This window comes from Heliangelus exortis, chromosome 14, assembly GCF_036169615.1.
Source record: "Heliangelus exortis chromosome 14, bHelExo1.hap1, whole genome shotgun sequence".
NCBI lineage: Eukaryota > Metazoa > Chordata > Aves > Apodiformes > Trochilidae > Heliangelus > Heliangelus exortis.
In genome coordinates, this window is record NC_092435.1 from 2456537 (window position 1) to 2472397 (window position 15861).

Here is a 15861-nt window from a genome sequence, read left to right on the forward strand (position 1 = left end):
CAAACATCTCCTGAGTGCAAGGAAAACCACTTCAGAAATGCTGAATTGCATGCAGTTCAGAACCTGATAGCCAAGTGGGGAAACTGTTAAGTGAACACATGTTCTTTCAAAAAGAAAAACCCCTCATGTTTAAAAAGGCTAAACCAGTGTCTGGTAAGTTTCTCCTACATAGCCACTTCATACTTTCACAAAACACATGATTTTCTTGTAAGATGTTTGTGCCATATGAAGCAGGAAGATCACCAAGTTTGGTCACTCTAAGAAGAAAAATACCCAGAGAAATCAGTCAAGATATAAACATGTATTAAAAATATTTTGTTTATGATAATGAGATTGTCATACATTTAAATGAAGTTATAGTACTTAAATCTAGAGAGAAGAATAAATACAAAATATGTAAAAAAGTCATTATTTACCACAGTGAGTAAAATTCTTGCATAAAAATGTAGATGCTAACAACAGATTTATATATTGAGGGAAGACAAGGAACATCCAACTGTGATAATCTTTTGAGTAAAATGGAAAGACTGTGTTGCAAGAAAGAAAAAAAGATAAAGCTGTGTATTAACTTCCCAGAGGCAACATATATAATCTTATACACCTTTCTGCTTTGCAGCCAAAGTTGTAACTACTATGCAGACATATACAAGCCCACTTAAAATTATCTGCTTAACCTCAGCAACATGAGACCCTACAAAGGTTAAGAAACATCAAGAAAGTGCCCAAGTAAGGCCAGCTCTGTCCCAGCTGAACTCCTACTGTTATCTGCCCTGCTCCTGCTTCAAACTATTGATAAATACCCTGTGCTAAATCACTGTCACAGAGAATTAGCTACAGGAGATAGTGCCATAAGTATCTGAATGTCACAAAACACTCAGAGGGCTGTGTCAAGCTCTCTATTAACTTGATTACAGACAACTCAGAAAGCAAACATTCTGCTTAATGCTCACAGGTGGACATTCTAGCAGATAATCCAAATGTTGATTTACCAGGCAACAGCTGTTATAGACCACCATGTGAGAACAGGGAACAGGAAGATCAAGTCAGAGATCACTTGCTAACACACCCTATATATAAAATTATATATATAAATATAATATATAAAATATAAATATGTTTTATAATAGATTTTAAATTTATAATAGATTTTATATTTATTTATAATAGATCTTAAATTTATGTACAAATCTAATTTATAATAATTACAAATTAAATTTATAATATACTTCATAATATTTGTTTTATTTTATGATATATTTATATTATGTATAATATATAATTATATATATAATATATATAAATTATATGTAAGTTACATATAAAAGATGAAGCTACATCATCACTGGGAACCTTGGCTGTGACAGTCAGACTGGAGCAAACCTCTTTGTACTAAAGTATCATTAACTTTCTGTAAGTAATGTACTATGTATTTTATTTAAACATAGAAAATTCTGTATTCTGCTTTCCTCCAATAAATTATTAAAAAACAATTACACAAATAATGTATTATACCTGTTTAAAGGCCATGACTGAATTGCATTTGGATAGAATAAAGTAGAAAAACCACAATGCAAGAGTAAATTTAAAAATGTAGGATTTTTAGTGCCTCAAAGTAACAACTCAGCCCCTCTTACTGGTAAAGAACATAAAGAGAAATAATTGGTTATCTTACTTGATGCTCTAAAAGCCATGTTTGAGAAGTAGAGACATGCAAGTCAAGAAGATAACACAGTAACAAGAAAAAAGGTATAAGATACAACAAATGGAAATAAAAAAAACAAACAAACTAAAAACCTGGTCTAGCAATTATGTCTCAGAAAGCAGGAAAGATAAACAGCTAGAAGGAAAAAAGTGGAAGACATTTGAAGTTTCAGAGAGCACAAGACACAGGAAAAGCTTCTTTGATGGAAACAACTAACTACTGATACTATTGGAGTAAAAGCCCAACGTGGTCATTAAATATTTCCTTTGCAGATGGACATGTGTCAGTGTCTCAACAGAAATCATAAAATATTGACTATCATTTGATTGAAATTGATTTTCTACTTAATGTAAGTACAGGAAACACAAATGCCACCATGAAAAATGCCAGCCAGTTGCTGTCATGCATATCATAGCCATATATGCTCGTGTCACAACCTTGATTTAAGCACTACTCAAGTGGAAACTCAAGTCCAACAGTGGTTTTCTAGCGAGAACCAAACCAAGTTCTTGAGTTCTTCACAGTAGCAAAAAGGTTCAGTTCAGCCTTACAATGAGAGCAAGAATCCAAGATTAGTTTGGGAAAGGAATCAATGACAACAGCTGTTGGTGCATGCATCTGTGGGGGCATGTAAGACACTGTTGTTCTTCCCACCTCCAAAATAATACTTTGAACTGCAAGAGGTAAAGTGCCCACAGAATTTTCAGTTCTGGAGGAAGACAGAAAAGAATGGATTACTGAAGAGCTCAAGTGAAGTGCTTAAGAAAAAGCACCAATGAGAAGGAACTGGTCATCTCCTGGTCTTGAAAAAAATCAAGACATACACGTAGTTACATTACAGCTCTGAAATACAGAAATCAAGAGATGAGGAACAACCAAGAGAACCTCCTGCATCCCACTTCAAGCTAAAACCAAACAGATGGAACCCTTTGGTTGGATAAAACCTGGCTCTAAAGTATCAAGAGTGGTATATACCCATGTGAAACTGAATTACAATAGTTCAAATGGTACTTCTGTGTCTTCACAGGGACTCTAAAAAGTTCTCAAAAATGTTGCTGTTTTTTCTGATTTGCAGAGAGGAGAAAAACCATGAAGTGTTAATTCTACTGTATAAAGATCCCCTTATTTCCTAGCCTACTTTTTTTTTTTTTCCCCTTCTCCCTCTTTCCTATTTACTTCCATGGACAAGTATGAGTCAAGCTTCTTGCCAGTCAACACCCACTCTCCAGTCACAGGAATACCAGGAACTGTTATCTGCTGTAAGAGGAGATGCTAACATTTTATCTATAGACAAAACCATCCCTTTGTGCATCACACCAACATCAGTCTTACCCCTTCCATCTCACATTTTCACTGGGCTGTTTTGCAAGATCCAGTTCTAGTCACTCAGTATCCTGCCATATGTGCTCCTATTTATTTTTAAAAACAGCAATTCAAAGCTACTAAATGTGTGGTACTATTTGTGCAACAATGGCTACTTATTTTATGCATCAAAAAATGAAAGAAATGTGTGTGTGTGTGTGTGTGTGTGTGTGTATATTCATATTTAACCCCACACAAAATCCTCCTGAATAAAATAAATTTGGATAAAAATGAGTCTTCACAAGAACAGGTACTTCAAATGTAAACTTTTGGCTGGGTTACATCTCCATCTGCCTCTTTTTAACACCAAAAAAGGTTTCAGTAAACAATAACTACTTTCACTTCAATGCAAGTCATAACAGCCAAGTATTTTTTAAAATTAAAATGACTTCAGGGAAAACAATCAACATACCTCCAGCTGTTTGCTGGCTTCTTCATTTCTCAGTATCAGGGATAACTTCGTACGAAGACTTCGAAAGTGCATATCAATCAGCATATTTGCCCTCTTTGTGGTTACATCATTAATAGACTAAATTATTAACAAAGAAAACACAGTGGTTTACACGTGAGCTTTTGGAACAATCCACTGTCAAAGATATGGTTAGACATTTGTACTTACCAAAATAATAAGCTGGTGGTTTTCAGAATCGTATGTTACAGAAAAAGCTCCAACTGCCTTTTTGAAGTCCTTATGTGCAGATTCTTTGGCACACCTAGGAATATAAGCACTACAAAGTTAAAAATAACTGCTGCATTTGTTGCTTCACAGTCAAAAAGCTTAATTTATTGATAAAAACCTAAATAAATATATCCCTTTTAATGCAGATAATTTTAGTCTATTATCATGATTTCTTTTACTCAGTTTGACTTCATGTTTTCACATGAGTAGGATCAGAAAGATTTCTGCAATCTTCTCTATGTACATCTATCAACTGACAAACCAATTAAGCAAAACTACATTAAAAGCTATAATTGTTACAATGAGCAAGCCCAAAACACACCATGAACCAGTTTGATGCATTGAATTATTAGAATGACCTTACTCTCATTTCATGCTGTATTTTGGTTCTCCAAGCTTCTGACCACTCACAGCTCAGTGCACTTGTGTACTATACCAGTAACTCTAGAAATTTTCAGTTTAACCTGGATTTATAACTTATTCCACATCAAGGCAATAACATGTATCTCAAAAAAAAAAAAAAAAAAAAAAAAAAAAAAAAAAAAAAAGGAGAAAGTGATCTGAAACTACAACAGGGGAGTCAGTATTAATCCAAGCTTTAGAGCTATGTTTACATTAGAATGACTTGTCCACGTTCTAGGAGAAAGTTAGTAGTTTCTGTATCATATTATGGGAGGTTTTAATACTGCAAAACTATTCCAATAGCCATTATCAAAATGCCTTATTCCTTACATTATGAACCAGGCTTTTCTTTTGTTTTTCACTACCAATTTGCACATATTGTCAGATACTCTCCCAATTAAAATTATCAGTGAAGCTGACAAAGAATGGATTCAGACTAATCTATGCACATCACTGCACAGCTGTAAGAATAAAAATAGTAATCCATACTGGACACAAACCTAAAAAGAAAGTATTTCCTTCTTCTTCAGGACTAAGCTGCATTTCTAAAATCACCTTTTCTAATTTCTAAAGTATGAGCATGTCCACGAGCATAGTTTTTCTTCTATGAAAACTTTCGGAGTTACTTTATAGCAGTAAAAAAGCATTTTCATTTCTTCTTGTCTTGGGCTCAAGAAGTTGCCCACATTTTGAAAAAAGTTAAAGAATTTCTTGTACTTACATTTGCCTTAAATCTTCTGGAACTGCCAGTTTGATTTTATGAAAAGTATCTTTTGTTGCAGGTTTATTGGGGTTCACAGATCTCAAACGCTCAATTGTGACAATTTCGTTGTATGTAGCATCACAGGCTGCATATTCTATTACGTAGAACTGATATAAAAATAATAAAATCATCCAAGCCACATATTTTATAACAAGAATAAACATTACACTACTAAGTGAAAAGGCACTTCTGTTAACTCTACAAGTCAAATTGATACTTTTCTCCTTGAGGTTAGTGGGAATTGCAACAGTCCTAATCAAGAAACTTTTTGAAAATGAAGAGGGACAATCTAAAAACACTGAGCAGACAAATAGAGAAAAACATTGCAAGAAAAATGAAGTTTACATAAATATTAAGTATATATATGTATATATGCATATTCCTACCTCACCCTTTATCATTCTCACTTTAGCCAACCACCAACAGCAGGGTTCTTTTTCATTTGCCCTGGAATAAACCTAAAGAAAATACATAACATTATATATCTGTAGCACTGCTAAAAGACATCAAAAAAGCTGAAATTAATATGATGAGGAACTCTGCTGTATAAAAAAAAAGAGAGCAAAGTATACTGGCATATAAAGTCTCAAAGTTTTCTTGTCTTTCAAATACAAACACACTTAAATAGCATTTGAGCAAAATGTAAAAACTGACAGTACTCTTACACTAATTTTAAAGTGATTATAAAAATAACTGTTATGATTTTATAAAATATGGGACTTTTAGGGATTAAAACATATCACATTTAATATTTATATATAATATATGTTATTATATATTAAAGCTACTCTATTATGCATTTAACACACACATATTTTTACATTTTATGTACACACACATATAATGCAAATTCTCCCAGCTTGAAGTATTGGTAATACACATATTTAACTTGAGCTGCAGAACTATAGTTTGGCATCTATTTCTAGATTAATCCAGTTCTGATAAGACTGATCTGTAACCAGAACAATGCTGTTCATGCTTGTAAATTAGCATGGAAGTCATGGTGCATGGAATTCCTGAATTGTGTTTTATGTAGCACCTTGGAATGAAAAAAGGTGACAGCATGTAACGTGGAAGCAAACCTTCCACTGGCTTGCCTGACATTTTTCACCCCAGTTTCTCTCACTTCTCAAACCAGTTGATAATGGAGCATACATACCTCTACTTCATCACTTTCATTTATATCTTTATTATAGCCTGCAGGTGGTGGAAACCTCACATCATGGAATGGTATTTGTCTCTCTGGTTGCCAGCTACAAACAAAAATACATTGAGTGGCCTACACATTTCCACCTTACTTGTGAAAAGAAATCAGAAACATTTCCCATCTTTAACTTTACATTCTTTAGTTTTGTGGGGTTTTTGTTCATATATGTATTAAAGGTAATGTGATCCAGTGTGTATATAATAAGAAACACACCTAAGAAACACACCTAAGTATATAATAAGAAACACACCTAAGTGACAATTAAGCATCTCAGATGAATCTCTGATGCTACCTGCACTGTTTTGACATCTTCCAGAAGCAATTTTTACTCTACAGTTCTAGGTTTTAACACCAACAGAAGAATAAAAAGGTTGGAGGGGACCTCAAGGATCACTTGTTCCCATCTTTCTTGCAAAAGCATTGTCTAAGACAAGATGGCCCAGCTCTCTGCCCAGCTGAATTTTAAGTGTCCAGAGTCAGAGGAACACTGAGATGGGGCAAAGGTGCTTCCCCAATCAAGTTTAAAAATGTTTCATAACATATTTGGACACTTTCTTCAAAACAAGTCTGCTTGTTCTTTTTCTTTGGTTCTACTATAGATGAAGAAAACTTGATCTGGATTCAGTCTCAACACAGCTTTGATTTTCACTTTCTTTAACAGAGACTCAAAATGAACCTGACAAGAAACTAGAAAACTATTTGCAAAAGACAAAAGATGATGCCATAACAAAGATTCACAGGTAAATATTATATAGCAGTGTATCATTTCCTTCCTGAAGTAAATGAAACCTGAACCTAAATGGTAAAATGGAGAGTTAACTTTTTAAGCCCTTAAATGACAGGAGAGGAATGTGGTTTCATTTCTATCTTATAAAATTGGTATTTATTACTTATCTAATAAAAAATGTTGCTATAATGTAACATGTGAAATCTAAATGAAGACATTCACATGACAAAGAGGTACACATGGTACCACTGATGACTTATTCAAACACACAGGTTGTCATCATTTACATTCAATAACATGTTTATCATCCCAACAGAGCCCATGTTACTACAGTCTTCTACTTTAAAATATTTAAACAATTTAAAAGCATTTATACAGAAATGTAATAAAATAGTAAGTATCATATATAATCCTAAAACATGCTAGCAGCAAGATTAGAATATCTCAAAGATGCTACTCTACATTATTTTTTATATTTAGAGGAATCAAGTGCAAGGCTAATACTTTTATTCTATGTGTAACACCAACAATACTTACTTGCTTTCAAATGCAACTGTTATAGAATCTTCATGCACATCCTTTACAAATGCCTGTGTAGAAAAAAAAGGTATATACTTAACAGATATTTATCAATAATTTTAAACCCATACAATGTCATTCTTTCACAGATACTAATGAAACAAAAAAAAAAAAATCAGTATTTCAAGTCAACATTTTAAATTTTGCAACAGACTTCTATAGGAAAACATAGTGAAAGCTGATAACCTCCTTGGGTTCATGACTTGCTGGCATACTGACATACACATCACCCAAGTTATACACAGTATTCCTACTTTTTAAGTCATGGAAAAGGTTACTGAAAAATTACAAGATCATTCTGATTAGTTTTATAATAAAAATTTAAAACGTTTCATTTTATAAACACATTTTGTGTATTTTGACAGGTACAGAAATTAAACTACATCAGTACTCCTAGAAAAAAATAAGTCTCTCTTTTACCTCAAGGTAAGTTTGAATATCATGCTAACAAAACTCATCTATATCCATTTCAGCAGTTTTCCTCCTATTTACTTCATCACACTTAACTTTCATAATGCACAAACTTAAATCCCCTGCAGCCTTCCTTCACTTGTCTTCTCAGGCATGGATATCAGTTCTGCTCAGACTCCCATAAATTGCAGAGAGCAAAGAACAAAGATTCACCAGCAAGAAGGCTTTTTCCTCCTTTTTGTACTCAACTAACTGACCTTCAATCAATTTTTAGCTTAAAGCTCCAATGTCTCCGCCCAGGTACAAACCAAAAATCAAGATCAATACTCTTAAGAACTTTATTTACCAATGAAAATATTTTTCATGGGCTCAAATGATGGAAGTCATGGGGCAATGAGATGAAAAAAGGGGGCTTCCTGTTTCTTGAGTTTAAAAAATCTCTATGAACTTCTGAAACAAATTAACATTGATGAAGTGCTGAGCATTCTACTAATACTTGTCTGTACGTAGTAAACCCTATAGCTATATATGCAAGCTGTATAGATAAAGGTCATGAGAGACACTGAGACATAAAACTTTGTTCTATCAACAGAGATCCATTTTAGTAGACTGAAAAATTCTCAATAAACTGAAAATAATTTAGAAGTAACAACCACTTCTGAAGAGGTATTAGTTAATGGACTGTGGAACATTTTGTTCACCTCACATTTCAAGTTTCCAAGACAAGAACAGCTCTTGTCTCTTACAAGAAGGTAAGAGGTTTTTCCTATATGGAATCTAAATGTTTTTTTGAAAAGTATTCTGGTATTTTTCCTCTCAAAGTATTCTGAAGAATTTCCTGAGTTGCAGCAGTATTTCACTGTCAAAAGAAGAGCAATACCTGATGATTGATACAGAACTCCAAGAACTGGTTTTACTAAAAGTAAGCAGTACATGCACACAAATGTCATTACTTGGAGTCACTCACTAAAAGGAAGAAGTGCAATGCTAGTTAATGAAAATAACTTATGCCACTTTGACCAGAAGTCACAACAGCAAAAAATGTTTTTCTACCTTGCTCATCACTCAATACTCCATGAATAAGGTTACTGGAAAGCTTATTATTACTAACATCCAAAGGAGACATAAAATATTCTCTGATAGTATTTTCATAATTATGTATTTCAAATTTTCAAGATATTCTTTCCAAAGGGACTACAAGCATAGTTGGTTTTTTTAAATTATATGATGTAAAACAGATTTAAGACCACATCTCAGGATCATCTTGACAGTACTACAGAAATGCTATTTACATAAACAGGGGACAGAACTCTGGGCTGATGATTAGGAATACTGAACATTTATCTAATGCTTCATTTTGCTGTGTATTCTTGAAGAAAATTTCAGAACTGGAGATGAACTTGACAAATGCTATGGCAGTCCTGACTCATTTTGCAACGTTACACACATCACCTTCAAAGGCTCCACACACATTTCTTCCAATGTTTGTCATATGCAGCTCTGAAGCACCTATTCTTATAGATGTAGCAGAAATGGATGCCTTTAATACCTGAAAAATACTGTAATCACTACCAAGTATTTGGAAAGACTCCTTAACAGCACAGACTGGAAAAGGACAGGACTTAGTATTATTAGTAACACTTCAGTATGCAAAAGCAGAGATTATTTTATATAGCAAATCCAACAAAAATGACACCAAGAACACTTAACAGCCTTGAGGAAAACTGGTAAGAATAACTCAAGACAATGCCCTGAGAAGTAGTTTATTTATTTTCTCATAAAATCCCCCCAAAAATCACTTCTCCTGACGTGAAAGACACTTTTGAAGAAGTCATCCCCTCTCCAGTGATAAAAACACCAAAAGATGCTCTAAATAGCCCTAAAAATTACAGGAAGTGAGAGAAAAATGCACAAGCACAGCAGTGAAGAGCAAGACTGCATCTCAGATTCAGATGAAGCCAACTCCTTTTGAGTAGAATCCTAGCAAATAGAGCATATACTGGTCCTAATATGCTAAAACCTACCATTAACACAGGTGCTGACACAAATAAATAAAAGTTATCAATTTGAGGACTAGCCTAACATCACCACCAAGTTGAACATTAGCCTTAAACAGTCCACTACTTATTAACTGGAAAAATTAAAACTTGGGACACACAGCTAGTTGAAAGAGCATTAAACTCTGCTGCCCTACACAAGCTCTCCCTAAATGGGTCTTCAGCATTGCTTTGGTCACAGTCCAGAAATCTGAAGGAACCTGAACTAGGAACATGAAGGATAACTGATGACCAGAAACAAGTAGAAACAATACAGATATTGCTGTGAAAATTACAAACCCAACATCATTTCTTTACTTTATACCAAGTTCATAAGACTCAACCACAGAAAGAGATGGAATGTCTGGTTTTTCACCACTCCAGCCTGGCCAAAAATTTGATGTCATAACACTGTTGTTTGCCTTTTAATTTCTAGCCTTGCACAATTACATAAATTGATTGTAATGAATTTTTATCTAATTACAAAGTGAATTATGATTTTCCAGTACCTAATTTGAAAGATGCAATATATACAACACTTCTGCCTCTGTCCATGTAAGATTTATGCTGAAAAAAACATTTAACCAGACAAAATACATTAATGGCCTAAATATTTGGTTGTTTAATCTCATCTACCCATAAAAATGTGATTTTCCTTCCTCTTCAGTTTCTTGTGACACAGAAAAAAATGTCAGAGACACTTATCTGAATTTTTTCATACTCTGTATGATAGCAGAATGTCAATTTTCCTCTGGTAGAAATATTTAAATAGACCTGTACTAAGTGAAATGTATTTGGAGTCTACAGCACTACATATTTCTACATTCCTAAACACAAACAGAAATGTTTTCAAACATTTTTGTTTTCTTAAAAAAACATAAATTAATATGGAACCATTAATGCCTTTGGAAAACAAAAATGAAAGCTTATATAAAATGCTTGGTTGTCTTTATTCTCTAAAATGTGTAAAATTATGTACAATGCTATAAAGAAATGAGGCTTTCCACACTCTAAGCCAAATTCTCAGACACAGGACAAGCCACCCAGCCACCCCCAAGGTTTCAGTAAAGCACAAAAGATGTAGTGATTTCACACAACATATTAAGAAAAATACAATGAGCATTCTGCAGTCTTTTCTGAAATATTAAGTTTGGCACAGAAATTAAAACATAAAAGAGCATATAGGTGAGTTTGAATGCCCAAAGGAACAAAAAGGGACACCCAAGAGGGACAGAACACTTGCTATGAAAAATATGAATACATAGATGAAAAGCATTAAAAAATAGTGAAACTAAATGGAAGTAAAATGAGAGACAGAACAGTGAAAGACTACAGCAGCTGGGATATCCCTGTTACTACTAGCAGAGAGAAAAATAAAACTAAAGAAAAAGAAATCAATGGGCAAAAAAGGTTTGCTTTTACTTCTGTGAACAGAAGCATGTTTTATAGTGGCTAGGGACAATTCTTCTCCAATGTGGAAAAAAAAAATGTGGCAATTCTACACCAAATTTAATTGTTTGTGTCACTGAAAGTAACATTTCACTCCATCCATGCTTCAGATGTAATTAAGTAAAATGTTTACAGCACAACATTGATATGTCATGGCACTTCTGAAAAACAGGTGCATTCATATTCTACAAAAGGTTATGCAACAAGGGTATGGTCTGAATTTACAAATTATTTGATACAAAAATCAAAATTACTGGAAAAAGCAGTATACTTTAGTGGTATACTTTAGTTTCCAGTTCAGTGGTGGACTGGCACTGCTAGTTTTACAGTTGGAGTTGAAGATTTTAAAGGTCTTTTCCAATCAAAATTACTCTAGGATTCAGTATTTGTTATTTTTGTGCTAAATGGAATGAAAAACACTTCAAAGGAACAAATAGAAGCTCCAGCTCCATGAAGTTTTGTTGCTTTTTTAGAAGTCTGCTCACATCATCAGATGTGTGCATTTTAATAAAGGAGGATAATTAACTGTAAAGAGTGAAAGTAGGAAAAAAGTGCTTTTTAAGGCCAAAAAAAATCCTAGGTTGATATAAATGTGCACCGAGTGTTTGTGTAAGAGTTCTGTAACATTTCATACCTGTTGAGAAGAGAAAGTCAAAAGAGAAAGCACATGGCTAATCAAATATGAGAAAGGCAGGCCACAGAAACAGAATAGGGAAAGAATAGTCACAGAAATGGTAAATAAACTAGGTAAATAAACTAGGGAAAAGGGTACAAAGAGCCTGGAGATATTTGCTGAAGGTATCCTGTATGCAACAGTGAAAGAAAGGCAAGACTGATACAGAATGCAACAGGAAGCCAAAGAAATAGTTGTTAATAGCAAGACCTAAAGTAATAAACTAAGAAAAATGATTTTGCCAGTTGTAGCTTTAAGAAAAGAACATCAAGTATCCATAAAACTTACAAAAAAGCTGCCAAGTGTTGAAACCATTGGGATAAAAAGATTTTTACCAAGATTATTGAGCAAGAAGTGGCAAAAAATTGGTTACAGGCAACACATACATTAACAGGGAAGAACATTCTAAAACTACCTGCCTCATAAGCAGGCCAGTCTACACCTTCAGCAGAAGATACAGGAGATAATCACTTTTAAACTAGGAAAGAAAAATCACTCCCATACCAGACAGCCATCCAGACATGAAACTTTAATTTATATCATCCAGTTGAGTGTGAATGCATCCTCAAACCATCACCTCTGCTTTCTGTAGAACATGATCCCACTCCATGTATCTCAGAATGCCTTCTGGATCAAGTCCCACAGGTAATCCAAGCAGTGAAAAGACAGGTTTATTATTCTCAGCAGGGCTTAGGTGACAATTAGGCACCACTTTGGTACTGTCAGGATGGGCACACTCAAAACTGAAACTAAGTGCTTAGTTGAAAAATAAAAAAATGAAATGAAAAGTGCTTAGGTGAGTTTTTAAGGTCCTCAGGGCTACAAGATATGAATACCTGAAGTGGCAATTAGGAGTCTACTTGTGCTACTTAGTTCCTTCATGACTCTCCCAGCCTCAAATTCCTCCACTCCATGTCTGAATATCAAGCTAGAGGTGTACTTAGATATTCTGAAGAAGATCTTTAGAAATATTCAAAGCCAAAGAAATTGTCAAAAGTTATCAGCAAACCACAAGACTGAATAAATGGATTATTCTGCTTTTGATTTGCAAAAAATATTTTGCAATTAAATTTGCACTTGACATCACCATACACTTCTTGTTATACTTGATCAACCAACTCATTTTATAATAAAATTCCTTATCTGCAACACAGGCATAAAACTCAGAAGAAAATGGCTAGATAAATTACTTAATAGTAGGGTGATGCTCAGAAATTATAGAGAGAAATTATACCTAAAATTCAAGTAATTAAGGCTAGAGAAAAACTGCTGATTTAGAATGAACATTACTGCATGAAGAGGCTCTTTTAAATAAAAAAACACAACTTTTTTTTAGTTTTAAAAAGTTGCTGCATTTATCTTAAGTGTGATGCCCTATCCAGACAGGTAAATACAGGTGAAGACAAATAAATTCATGTACCCCATTTCTCTCCTTAAATAATTTAACCAAGTCCTCATGGATCTCTAATCCTGGAGATTAAGGGATAAAAAAAAATCATGTGTCAATTTCTAAAAGTTAAAAGGCAAACAACAGATGTGACCAGGAGGCAACGTCTGTCTTACAACCTGGGTACATGGAATCCTGACTAGTGAATAAGGTCCCATGAACACAGATGCTCAAATTTCATTTTCACCTAAATTACAACCAGAAATGTAGCCAAAAAAACTACTTTCAACTCTCACAAGTTTCCTTGCTAATATTTGTCACCCTGTCACATTTTCATCACAATTTATTTTGCATTATTGTTTAAATACTCTAAAATAGTTTGATAAAATCTTGTTAAAAATTCTCATATACAGTATACTTGTGGCTTCTGTTTCTTTCTGAATGAACAATCTATCTTTAAAAATGTAAAACTGATTTTTTAATGTGCTAAATAATTTAGTTCCAGAAAGCAACACACAGATCTAGGACTTGGGCTACACCACTGGAAACCCAGAGGATGCTCATTTTCCATATTGACAGATTTGTTTCATGCATACTTCTTGGGAGATGCTCATGAGCATTTTAAAAATAAGTTTTTTGGAAGTCTTTTTCTTTTTTGCCCCTCAGAAATACTCAAGAGCTGTTGGAACTGTATCATCTGGATAGCAGCCTACCCTTCCACACTAACATCAGAGTGTGAAATTCTACCTGTTCCTTCAATGCTAACATAAATACTGGATGTTGCACAATAACTAGGCCCATTTTTTAATGTACTAGCAACATTTAAACTATGACAGACTTGCAGAAAACTCATCTATGACTGTTTCTGGTATGGTGATAACATGTCAGTGACAGCAGGCCCAAACCCACTCTGTCCAAATTTTAGTTTTCAGTGAACAGAGTAAAGCCACAAATGATCCCCTATTAATATGCTGATTAATACAACCCAACTCATGCAAAGCCACAGCAATACTACACAGTATTAATAAAAATATTAAATACTCAGCATTTCTGTTCAAGGCTCAGTGATGGCTTTATTCGACACAAGGGCTTGACAACAAACAGGGAATGCCATTAAGTAGTTTCATTAAGAAGTAGATTGGATAATTAAATGTATTTAGCAACTCAGCACATATATATATTTGGTCAAGCAATGCTCTCTCGAATATCAATAGGCAGTGTCCTCTGCCATAGCATAAAAAGCAGGAATCCACCACAGCATTTTTATCATGAACGTGGATTTAAGCGGGGCCCCCCTCCTCCCCCGCCTTAAACGCCGTGCACTAGCAGTGCAGCTCTCCTGGAAACGTAGAGAGCGAGAAAGACTTTCCTTAAGTAGCGACAAAAGCTGAGGATTTAGCAATTAATGCCCCATCCCCAGCCCTGATCCTCGCTTCAGCGCCAAGGAGAAGCCGGCCCAGGGCTCCCCTCGCCGCCTCCCCGGCAGCGCCAGGGCCTCCCCTTCCCACAATAGGGGGAAGGCCCGAGGCCTCCTCGGACGCCGACCGAGGGCCTCTCCCGTTCTTCCTTCTCTCCCTCATCAGGCCTGGAGTTCCCTCAGCCCCGGGGGAGGGGAGGAGGCGGCGGCCCCGGCTTCTCTTATTCCAGCAACCCGGCTCCCTCTTCCCCGACACCCAGAGAGAGACCCGCCGAGGCCTCCACCGCTGCCCACTCCTCCTCCCCTCTTTCCTGCCCCGAGGCCTCCGATTTCCCTCAGAGCGGGGAGGAGGAGCCGCCACCGCTGCCACCGCCTCCTCCTCCTCCCGTCCCTGGCCCCACTCCCTCCCCTGAGGCCCAGCCCGACCCAGCCGCCAGCACCCGGTACCTTGTAGAAGGCCCCGTTGGAGCCCCGCACCTCCACCACCAGCTCCTCCATGTTGTGCCCGCGGCGGCTCGGTGCGGGAGACCCAAGCCCGGCGCCTCCTCCCTTCCCTTTCTCTCTCCCGGCGCAGGAGGGGGCAGAGGAGGCGGCCGAGGGGTGTGAGCGGGCGGGGGAGGGGAGCGGAACGGAGCGGAGCGGAGGGGAGGGGGAGTCTCGCTTCGCCCCGAGCCCGAGGGGGCGGGGCGGAGGGAGGGGCGCGCGGGGCAGGGGCGGGGGCGCTTGCGGGGACGCTGGGGCCGACGCTGCTCGCGCTCTCCCGCCCGCCCGGAAATGAAAGCGAAACGGTCACCGCCGGGCGGTGCGGGGCGGGGGAAGGGGATGCGGGGGGGGGGGGGGGTGAGGGTGGGGGTGGAGGTTGCGGGGGCGCCGCCGCCGCGCTGGGGTGCGGACACCGAACCCGCGTCACGTGACGGGCGGCGGGGGGCGGGGCCGGGGAGCTGCCCCCTGGCAGCACGCGCCGCTCGCCCACCGCCTAACGGCCGGGTCGCGCGCTGCCCCGCGCGCAGCCGCAGCCGAAGCGGCGAGAGGGGAGGCGGAATCCGGTAGCGGTGCCGGAAGTTCCC

At 36.9% G+C, this 15861-nt stretch overlaps 1 protein-coding gene across 4 annotated transcripts in view; it reads right to left on the minus strand.

The window, feature by feature from the left end:
- The window catches only part of FMR1 (fragile X messenger ribonucleoprotein 1), a 30249-nt gene extending 14757 nt beyond the window's left edge, over positions 1-15492 (minus strand). For 2 of the 4 annotated variants that reach the window (XM_071757369.1, XM_071757370.1), the window contains exons 1-7: positions 15242-15478; positions 7380-7432; positions 6068-6161; positions 5295-5366; positions 4867-5015; positions 3684-3777; positions 3477-3593 (exon numbers count right to left, since the gene is read on the minus strand). In XM_071757369.1, coding sequence (XP_071613470.1) covers positions 3477-3593; positions 3684-3777; positions 4867-5015; positions 5295-5366; positions 6068-6161; positions 7380-7432; positions 15242-15292 — 630 coding nt within the window. In that variant the 5' untranslated portion in view covers positions 15293-15478. Of the gene's footprint in view, positions 1-3476; positions 3594-3683; positions 3778-4866; positions 5016-5294; positions 5367-6067; positions 6162-7379; positions 7433-9284; positions 9396-15241 lie in introns of those variants that run through there. The other 2 variants (XM_071757371.1, XM_071757368.1) reach the window with 2 other exon arrangements.
- Positions 15493-15861: the final 369 nt, after the last annotated feature.